This window comes from Mus pahari, chromosome X (genome assembly GCF_900095145.1).
Source record: "Mus pahari chromosome X, PAHARI_EIJ_v1.1, whole genome shotgun sequence".
NCBI classification, from domain to species: Eukaryota; Metazoa; Chordata; class Mammalia; order Rodentia; family Muridae; genus Mus; species Mus pahari.
In genome coordinates this window covers 1,018,381-1,029,664 of record NC_034613.1, presented here as the reverse complement: position 1 = coordinate 1,029,664, position 11,284 = coordinate 1,018,381, and the positions used below count along the sequence as shown (strand labels likewise).

Genomic DNA, 11,284 nt, shown 5'->3' with positions numbered 1-11,284 from the left:
TCATTTCTGACCAGAACTTGAAAATTAAACTGCATTTTAGTTATTGGTGCAATTATGAGTGAGGGGTGAATTTTTAGTACAGTAATAAATGCATGGACAAGAGGTACAGTGCTCACCTAAATTATGTATGATAATTCACTATTACATATTTTACGAAGAACAGAAAAAAGAAAGATCAGTATGGATCTAGACATTATCTCATAAGGAGAGGCAAATACTAATGATGCTGTTTTGAGCAATATGCTTTATATAGGATCTCCTATAAAAACAGAGAACTTACACTTCCTAAAAGGGCTGAATATCATTTATGAACTTTTATCATCATAGAAATGAGCTATCATAGGAAATGTTTTAAAATATACAAGGTTAATGCAAAATTATTTGTATTCCGAAACCAAAAAGCTTTTGGGGAATTTTAATTTCATCATCTATAAAGTAGAAGCTTAATTATATAGAAATGCAAATATACCTAAAAAAATATTCTGTAAGATAACTAACTTAACTAACCAACTAATAAGCACAAGGTTGGGAGACTTTCATCTCCCTATCTCTAAAGTGACTCCAAAGCTATAGTTTTTAAAGTAGTGTGTTACTTGCACAGGATGGACAAAAAGGTCAGTAAAATGATGGGTCCAGAAACAAAACTTTACATTTATGGTCAACTGATTTTTTTTAAAAAAGATGCTAACATAATTGGGAAAATGATAACTTTTTGAAAAGATATGGTATTGATATAAATGAGGGATCTGTGGTGGTTTGAATACAAATGCCACATATAGGCTCATATACTTGAATGGTTAGTGAACAGGGGGTAGAACTCTTTGATAGGTTTAGAAAGATTAGGGGGTATGGCCTTGTTGGAAGAAGTATGTCACTGGATGTGGGCTTTGATGTTTTCAAAAGTACACATCTGGCCCAGTGTATTTCTCTTTCTCTTGGCTGGTAGATCAGGAGATAGAACTCTCAGCTGCTTCTCCAGCATCATGCCTGATGCCATGCTCCCTGCCACGATGATGATGGCCTAAAGCTCTGACACTGTAAGCCAGCCCTAATTTAATCATTTTCTTTATAAGAGTTGCCTTGGTCACTGTCTTTTCACAGCACTAGAACAGTGGCTAAGACAGTATCTTCATGCAAAAGAATGAATTTAGAGCATTAGCTCACAGCATACACACAGAAAAAAATAATTCAAAGTACATCAGCGACTTAAATGTAGGAGTATAAACAGTATAATTTTGGAAGAAAACAACATTTTCTGACCTTGGGTTAGATTCATATAATACCAGAGATATGGTCCTTAAAGACAAAAAAAAATTAACTAGGCTTTATAAAAAATTGAAAAAAAAATTATACTTAAAAAGATATCAATAAGAAAATGAAAAAAAAAAAAAAACACGAGTAAACTGAGAGAAACTATTATAGTTCACCGTCATCCCAGGACTTTTCTGAGAAAGAGATGCTAGTGGCAGTGGCAGAGGCAGAGGGAGGGTAGTCCTTTTAACTTATACTTTCAATTTATAAGAACTCTGAAGTTGCCTTAAGATGTTTCATTAGGATAAATCTACCAGAAGGTACCAGGCAGACCAACACTAATCAGTGGGTCCAATCTGCAACACCAGAAAACAATAGAAGTATCCTGGATACTTTGTAGTAGCCTGCCAAGCAAAAGAAGATTTGGAGCCCTCATTAGGGCCCAGTAAAACTCTCAGAAATAAAGTTCAATGCAATCAGTTCTCAACAGCAGTAACAGAAATCCTCCAGGGTAATCGATGGAATGGAATTAGAAATATATGAAGCCATGGTGATTATAAAGCACCCTAGTTTTCTGGATGCACTGTCCCCACTAGGCTAGTCTTAGAACCTATAGATTTTATTTCCAAAGGACCTTAGTCTTTCAGTTGCTTGTCTGATATAGGAATATTTATGTGTACTGTGATTGTGTGTGTTTATCCAGAGAGCTGAGCGAGCGTCTTCTCCTTACTTGTATTGTTCTGGGTGTTCTTCTCTTCTGGAATTAAACTCCAGAGAGATTTTTGCGTCTAGTCCAATTCCAAAGTAGTTGTTCATGACACACTTTTCTTTGAAGCGTCTGAAATTAGACAGGGAAGAAGGCAGATAGTAAAGCAGGAAAGTGATACTACCACCACCAGGCATCAGACAGCATCCACATAACGAAAAAAAAAAGTGAGGGAAGGCTCCTCTCCTGGGACAAGCCATATGGTTTCTGGGAAGGGATATATAGATGTCCATTTGTGCCCAAAAGTAACCTGACAGTTCTGAGAGAGAATATCCAGTCAACCTGGAAGCTTTAGTGGGATTATGACTCATATCAAAGAAGGGAAATTTATAACCTTAGTTGTATTTGTAGGCTCCAGATGTGAGTCATGTCTTTCTACATAGAATGGAATACTAACAGGCTGATCCCATAACTAATTTTGGAGTATCTTAGTTGCAGATGTATTTTGGTTATTAAGTTTCCATTTCTAGTGTCTGACTCCTCCCTGGCATTTTCACACCAGAAAACAAAGGTTTACATATTTTACATTTGAGAGGAGATGCTGGTAAATGAGGGTATAACAACAATGACAACGGCGACGATGAAACAAGTAGTTTTTACTTTCTTGCATTCATCTAGGGTATCCATCTCAAAACTAGAGCATCCCAGAGCTAACGCCAGCCTATGTAAACTATGTGTGCTCCTTCCCAATTTTGCATCCAAAGACATCTCAGTTGCTTGGAATAGGCTACAGGAGGAATAGTCTACACCAGGAATAAGTCAGACAGTCCTTTTGCACAGCTGCTGTCAAGCGTGTGCCACTGTACTGCTTATCAGTACCCATAAGGCAGACCTGTGAGACCTCAAACAATGGCTGGGGGCGGGGGAGCTGTTGGCACTGTAAGAATGACTTTCTTCAATAGATTATTTAAGAAACACTTGCCTTTCTTTTGGGAAACTGAAAAGGGCACAGTTTGGCTGTTTCAGGCACAGGGAGATTTAAACCAATCACCAAACTTGCATCACCTTTGCCTCCCTCAACCACAATGAGAATTTGGAGTTTCTCTGACTAATGTCTTACCCAACTCATCTAGCAGAACTCAGAATGACTTCGTGTGGTAGAATTTGGCTGCTGGGATATTTCAGAGAAGTAGGACAGGTGAGATAATTGTCCTTGGATTTCCTATCAAGTCCCTTACATGACCAGTTTCTTGTGTATCCGCAACCATTTACAGTTAAAAGCAACACTGAGACAATAAGTCCTCTGAAATAACAGCTAACATTTAATATGTGTTTTCAATGCATGTAGCATTTAACTATGAGTATCAAGTGCAGCTCAGTGCAAGTCCTTTTCATATCTAAACTTAACAAATCAGAATTTGACTCTGGACATGGCAAGAGGGACAGAGATGCCATTAAAAGTTCATAGAACTACATACTTACATCGTTTCAGGTGCAATGTGTAAGTGTTCTAAGTCAAGGTTATCTAGGTCTTCACTTCTCAGAGAAGGTATAGAACATAAGATGTCACAACGAGAACCTAAACACACAAAAAAAACATCGCCTTGGAGACAGATGCAAACAGAAAGATTTTCTCCCCACCAGCAATCCATCCTGCTTTTCCTGTGAGTGAGGATCAAGGATTCAATGCCTTTCTCCTAAATAGACTTCAGTTTTCTCACACCACATCGGGCCCCTTAGATTCTTTTAGATGGATAGGGACTTTCATTGAGCTGAGGTGTTTGCTTGCTGTCAGTGATATAAATTCATATCCTGGCTTTCATCAGGTCAGTATTTTCAAAGTGTCCGACACAGTCATTGCTGTGGACATTGGCATGGAACAATGTGGAGTTTCTGGAAAAGAGTGAGGAATGTCCACTAGAGAGTGTGGTCATGTGTGAAGGCAGATGTGAGAAAATGTATTTATTCCTTGGGAATTAGGTGGCAGTGCGGTAGACTAAACTAAGAGAAGAAAGATCCTTACGCTGTCTAGGGCTCTGATCATAGTCATCTGAGTCGTCGTCTCCGTCTCCCAGGAACAAAGATGAAGTAAAGTTCTTAACTGATAAACTCTGTCTGCTTTCTTCATCCAGAACTACAGAGCAGTGGAGGGAGGGAAGGGGGTGTGGAAGAAAGAAGTAGAAAAGGATGGAGGATGAGACATTTATCAAACAGTTTCTGAGCACATATATGTAGGTAGACAGTTTTCCTTCACGGTGCTGCTTATAGTCCCACATTTTTTTTTAAATCATATCATTTCCAAGTCTTTTAAAGATCTATGCTGATTTCTTCACTATTCTTTTTCTGTCACCCACGCAGTACACATAGTTGGGAGCAGACACTTGGGAGGAGTGACAGGAATATCAGGGTCATTATTCCCTTCTACCCCATTTTGTTAGTTCATATACTCGCATACTATGTGGATACATGCATGTGTGATATGTGTCTATGCATGGTGTATGTGTATGATATGTGTGAGTGCAGGTACTTGTATGCCACAATACACATGTGGAAGTCTGAGGACGACCTCAGGAACCAGTTCTCATTTTCCACCTTGCTAGAGAGAGGATATCTCTGGTTGTTTCTTGCTACATACATCAGGCTAGCCCACAAGCTTCCAATGATTCTCTTCTTCCCATTCCCCCAAAGAGGCACACCGAGTTTACAGATGTGCGTTACCACATCCTGCTTTTATATGGGCTCTGAGGATTCAAACTCAGGTTGTTAGCTGTGCTCAGCAAGTGCATTACCCACTGAGACATCTCCCTGGCCCATTACTGGTCACTCAAATGTCTTACCCAATCCTCCGGATATTTGAGAGGTTCCTATCTTTTTTTTTCTTTCAGCCCACATGTGGTACACCTCATGTGTTTAGCTTGTGCCAAGGCTCATATGGTCATTGACTACCTTACCGCCAAGTCTTTATTTGTCCTGTGACTACAAACTATTACCTTTCAATTTAACATTTGCTGAGGGAATAGACTAACGATGGGTTGTCATGGAGCTATGGCCAAGTCAATTTAATTTGATCTTTACCACTACAGAAATAGAGACAAAAAATGATTGTTTAATTCCTGGAAACTATAGAAACTGAGAGAAAGTGATTATTTAATTATCCCACAGTATAAAAGGGAGATGTACATTCTCAGAGTCATGGCTAAGGTTTCTCCTAAAGGTATCAAAGTAGGGACAGATACCATGGGGAGCCACCAAAGGCTAGCAGGAAAGAATTTTATGTTATGTGAGACTTCTGCTCAGTTCCAATAGCTCAGTTAGAATACACTTTATCATACAGCATTTTTTTTAAATTTATTTTTCGAGGAGCATTGTGTAGATAAAGAGGTCATTAAAATTACTATATGAGGAACTTATGGAAGTTTAAACTTCATACTCTGCTGGAAGTTTGGGAACTGTCAAGAATCCTGGGCGACTGCTGTCACTGTCAAGTCAGCAAGACCATTTTCAGGCTCTATATGCCTGATTACAAGTGTGCAAAGCATGCGACAATGAACCCCACACAAGAAGTAAGGCTGGCAAAGCTCTCAGCCCTGTTCCTTACATCACTTGTAGTTGTTTAGGATACATGCCAGTGCCCAAAATAGAGAGGTGTAGGAACTGAAGGCCAGAAAAAGAGAAGTCAAAAGGACAGCTTATCTGGACTGCAAGTCAGCACTCAGAGGAGTGACTTGCAATACAACAGGAACACAGAATCCTGTCAAGTGTTGTCAAAGGTGATAGCAAACTTAGACTAAGGGAGATCATGAAACCATTCATAGGAGGAACCTTTTCTTTTTCCTATCCAAGTCACAATAACTCTAAACACAATAATTCTGAACACTATACCTTGTTCGACCTGGAATATGATGAGTTTCAAGGATTGCTGGAGTTTCTGAGCCCTTTCAGCCAACTCCAGTTTGGCCCTTGCTATGTGGTCTAGTTGAGGCACGAAGGGTTTTCCATCTGCTTTGCTTCTGCTTCCATATGCTGTGGCTGTCCTCTCAGCGGAGGCAGCTACTGCATCCTCAGCCAGGAGATCAATAAGGACACTGAGCTTATCATACATTAAATCACTCTATGGTGGGAAGAAGGAAATGGGGTATTGTTAGGAAAGACAGAAGGAACAGTAGGGAGGCTGAGGGTTAACACTGCATAGAAGTCCACATGTCAAGTGATAAAGGACAGGCGATGCTAACACCCAGAGGATAGCAGGGAATTTGTTTCTGAGCAGCTTCAGGTATCTATGCATGCTCACAGTTTTTCTCATGTTAAGATGAATGGCCCTTGAATTTGTATGGACCACGGATAGGAGGGAGAAATGGAAACATTTTCCTGTTAGTATTTTCATAAGCATGCTTCTATGGATGCTGCTGTGCCTTTGTATAGTATTGGTGTCTATCTTCAGACATATGTATTTCAAGGATGCACAGCTGCCACATTACTTAAACTTTACCTAGAGCAGTAGGTTTCAACCTACCTAATGCTGTAGTCCTTTAATATACATAGTTCTTCATGTTGTGGTGACCCTCAAGCATAAAAATATTTTTGTTGCTAATTCACGACTGTAATTTTGCTACTGTTATGAATCTTAATGTAGATAGATAATATACAGGACAGTTGTGAACCCTAATGTAGATAGATAATATACAGGACTGTTATGAATCTTGATGTAGGTAGATAATATACAGGATATTTGATATGCCACCACTGTGAAAGGGTCACTCAACCTTCCCCCACAAAGAGATCATGACCCACAGGTTGAGAACTCTGACTTAGTAGTTTGTAATGTGAGACAACTTTCTTAAGCTCTTTATTCCTCTACATCTGAGGTCAGCTGTAAGACAGCTGTAAGAATTATATAAATTGATATATTAAGAGCACTTAGAAGAAGCTCTGACACAAACTGTGTGTCGTGTAATTTTTACTGTTACAGAGGTGAATGTGGGTCTCTTTCTTTCTCTCTCTCTCTCTCTCTCTCTCTCTCTCTCTCTCTCTCTCTCTCTCTGTTTTTCAAGACAGNGTTTCTCTGTGTAGTCCTGGCTGTCCTGGAACTCACTCTGTAGACCAGGCTGGCCTTAAACTCAGAAATCTGCCTGCCTCTGCCTCCCAAGTGCTGGGATTAAAGGCGTGCGCCACCATGCCCAGCTGTATTTCTCACTTTTAATGTATAAGTGATATGCCTGTTAATGTTTTACATATATGTGGGTGCACATGTGTGTGTGTGCGGGGGGTGGAGACCAGAGGTTAATGTCAGAATTAGCCTCAATCACTCTTCGACCCTATTCACTAAGCCAGGTCTCTAAATCAAACTCGCAGTTCCCTGATATGAATAGTCTCTAGCCAGCTTGTTCTTGGAATCCCCTGTCTCCACTTTCCAGAGGTGAAATTGACAGTGCTCACCCAGAAGTTATGTGGGTTTCTGGGGTTCCAAATTTCAGTCTTCACATTTATATAGAAAGCAAATTAACTGTTGAACCATGCCCTACCTCCTGCAACCTGGCATATTTCTATTGTATAAATATGTTTACAGCATGATTGTACTATTATCTCCATCTTTTGTGAATTTATATGCATATATCTTTATGCATGCTTTGGTGCATAACTCCATTCACTGATGTTTAATGTACACTACTGTCTATTTGTGGGCAGATTCTTGACATATAACTAGGTACATGGATATGGCTATGCATCAAAGTACCAGTCTTCATTTGGCCAAGATGAAAGTGATGAAATTGGGCCTTCCTCATCAAGAAGATTAAGCACCTGCTTAACTTTGCCGCTACTTTATGATTTCCCAATAAGAGGCACATTTTATTGTATTAAAAAAAAAAGTGAGCCCCAGCTCACAAAAGTAAGAAAGGACACTTACTTTCAAAATCACAGATTCCACTGCTGTGCTGTTCTGTTTTATTTGGTGCCAGGCCTTTACAATATCTTCCACAAAATCTTCCACTGCTGAGCACAGGAATCTGGAAAGATGAGGTAGATAGCGTATGTGTTAGAGCCTGTGAGACCTAGCACTGTCGTAGATCTTCCTCCCCCTTCTGTCTCTTTTTCACAACATATCCTGCCTTCTCTGTCCACTTTCCCTCTTACCATCCTCCTTTCTGTGTTTTATTTTTCCCTGTACATATGATGAAGCATGTTCCTTTCCCACTTCGGTCCCGTTTCACCACACTTCCCAAGAGATGTACCTGAGATAGGTTTCCTAGCATTTCTTAGTGATTGTTATATATGAACAGAAAAAGAGATTTTGCTTGGTTTACATTTTCACCATCGGTCAATCGGTGCTAGTTCAAGGGCTAGCTGACAAAGTATAAATGCAGCGACACAAGGGAATGTCTTTCATGTGTGTGATTAGTGCTTCTCAGATGAGAGTGTAGTGGATGGACCAAGAGCCTTTGCTCCTAAGAGTGCAAGAGAAAATGAAAGAGCCAAATGTTTAGGAGGGGGATGTGTTGCTTGAGTTATAAGACAGCACACAGGTAAGGCATCAGTCCCTGGATACTTGGCTCAAACTTCCACTAGTCCCCTAACTTTCCAGGGCTGACGGGATCTAGGACACTGCCTTTTGCCACCCATTAGTTCCTGATGCCCAGAGGTAAGGAGTCCACAGAGACCCCACCCATACTTCTGTGGATGCCCTGGACCTGAAGCGTAAGCAGTCTCCAGAACATTAGCCCCCCCCGCTCCCATCTCCACTCACTGGACATTATAACTTCATATGTGCAAGTCCCAGGGAAGAAACAGATGAAATTGGCATGTTAATCCAAGAAAATGCATATCCACAAAAAATTACTGATCCCATAATAATGAACCCCAATGAAAAGGACGGGGAAGAATTTCAGAGAAAGAATGATTATAAGCATGTCCAAACAACTCAAAGAAGACAAGACTAGTCTCTAAGAGAACAAAAGAGATAAAGAAGTCAATACATGTTATGAAAAGAGACTTCAATAAAGACATAAAATTACTGAAGAAAGTTAAACTGAAATCCTGCTGGAAATGAAAAAGCCAATGAACAGGACTAGAAGCCACACTGCAGCATGAATAGCTTATTACAGTTAAGTAACTGAAAGGAACCTAAATACAATCAGCTTCTTCTCCAGTCCTAGAGTCTATGTGATCAATACCCCCAATAAACCGCACGTACCATCAAACCCATGGAATGTCTCTATTAGTGGCTTGAACTTGCTGCTATCAACCAATGCAGGCACCACCACCATATGGCCATTATACTTCATTTAAAATAAGCTAAAAGAATCCCACCAGGATATCCACAAAAGTGTTGGTAGGGATTTCATAGAAGGGTTTTCCAGTGACTGCTACCAAGGGTATCACCAGTAAGTGACACAGTGGGAAAAAGTGAAGCCGTGAGAGCTGGGCATAGCTCTAAACAGTGCTTTGGGTACCACAGAGTCAGCAAGTGCTTCGGTCTCTGTGTGAACGCAGCAAGTGTGGCTAGATGTAGTTTGCCTTAGCTGCCCACAGAACAAAGTCAAGAAAACTATATATATGACAACCCAAGAACCCACTGGTTGGAACTGGTAAAAATCAACACCGAGTTTGACCAGGGCCAGGACCAGGACAAGAGAGAAAAACCAGTGGCTCTAACAAAGAGGAAAAGAAGCCCAAACGACATTTGGAACTGCAATCTTGTTTTTGTATATCTTAACCCACCTCCCCGACTTCCTCTACAGCTATTTCTTATGCATGATGCACAGAAGGGCATTATAGCAGGCCAACAGTGTCCCCTGCTGTTCACACCTTTTGCTGTTTTCCTCCCTCTTTTGCTTTTGTTTGCTTCTTCCTTCCTCTTTCTCCACATGCATTCCTTAGTACTACATCTCCTAAAGCCCAAAGGCTGACCTTATTTATGACATTGGGATACATATCTTTACCTCCACTTTTTAACCTACCATTAATCAAAACTCCCATATATTAAGTCCATGTCTCCTTTGCCTCAATTATTCCCATCCCTACTTCCAACCTAAGAACATAACACACATCACTAGACTCGATGGGGTTGTTTACCTCTCCTCTTCTTTTCCATTCTGCTCATACTAATACATGAGCATACACAGCAGCATTGGGGGTCCTTTATTCCCTAAAGTAGTCAGTACTTTTAAGTGTCTGTTTAGTAGTCACTTTCTACTATTTTATCAGAGTGCTTGAACTATGGAATAATGACTGGTGCTTCAGACAGTAGTCAGCCCTCAGACTGGAGATAGAGCCTGCTACCCAGAACACTAGTCTAACAGATGAAAACATTACCCCACCCACTGCAACCTAGTCTCTTCTGAGCATTGCAAAAATTCTCATTGAAAGAAGAGAGGTAACCAGAAGAAAAAAAGTAAAAACAATGCATCTTAACCCCCAGTGCAAAACACCAAGTAACATGAAAACCCAAGACAGCTTATCTCCTCCAGAAATTACCAACCCCATACTAATGACCCCCAGGCAAAATTGATTAGACAAAATTCAAGCTGCAGAATGAAAGGCAATAATTACACATATGTAAGAATATCTCAGAGAAGACTCCAGTCGTTTCAAAGATAACATAAAGAGACAGCTGGATGGAAGTCAGTTCAGAATATGAAAATAGAATTTAATAAAGAAATAGACATACCTAAAAACCTCAAACCATAATAATGATGGAAATGAAAAACATACTAAAACAAATAAAAATATTGGTGAAAAGTCTCCCAATAGCATGAATCATATGGAAAATAGACTATCAGGCAATGAAGACAGAATGGAGCAGCAGTTCTCAACCTGTGGGTAGTAACCCCTTTGGGGTTGAATGACCTTTGTATAGGGGTCACCTGACACCTTAGGAAAATATAGATATTTGCATTATGATTCATAATAGTAGCAAAATTATAGTTAGGGAGTAGAAGTGAAATAATTTTCTGGTTGGGTGTCACTACAACATGGGAAATTGTATTCAAGGGTCACAGCATTAGGAAGGTTGAGATCTACTGGAATAGAAGAATTGGATCTTTCAAAGTCAATGATGATACATGTAAAACAATGTATGAACAGAACATGCATGAACTCTGGGACTCCAAAATACATAAAGAACATAACCTATATAGGCAAAAGAAGGAAAACATTTTCATGCAAAAAGCATAGAAAATGGTTTTAATAAGATCATAAAAGATTTCCAAAATTGAGAGGGAGAGACACTCATCTAGATGTAAGATATGCACAACGCACCAAACAGGACCAGAAAAGAAACCAACTGTAAAGAAGTGGATGCTCACAGTCAGCTATTGGATGGAGCACAGG

The 11,284-nt window shown here is 39.9% G+C and overlaps 1 protein-coding gene across 1 annotated transcript in view; it reads right to left on the bottom strand.

The window, feature by feature from the left end:
• Dgkk (diacylglycerol kinase kappa) overlaps window positions 1-11,284 on the bottom strand; it is a 126,630-nt gene that overhangs the window by 13,092 nt on the left and 102,254 nt on the right. The window contains exons 15-19 of the mRNA XM_021188532.2: window positions 7,863-7,962; window positions 5,840-6,068; window positions 3,981-4,091; window positions 3,440-3,536; window positions 1,982-2,089 (exon numbers count right to left, since the gene is read on the bottom strand). Coding sequence (XP_021044191.1) covers window positions 1,982-2,089; window positions 3,440-3,536; window positions 3,981-4,091; window positions 5,840-6,068; window positions 7,863-7,962 — 645 coding nt within the window. The remainder of the gene's footprint in view (window positions 1-1,981; window positions 2,090-3,439; window positions 3,537-3,980; window positions 4,092-5,839; window positions 6,069-7,862; window positions 7,963-11,284) is intronic.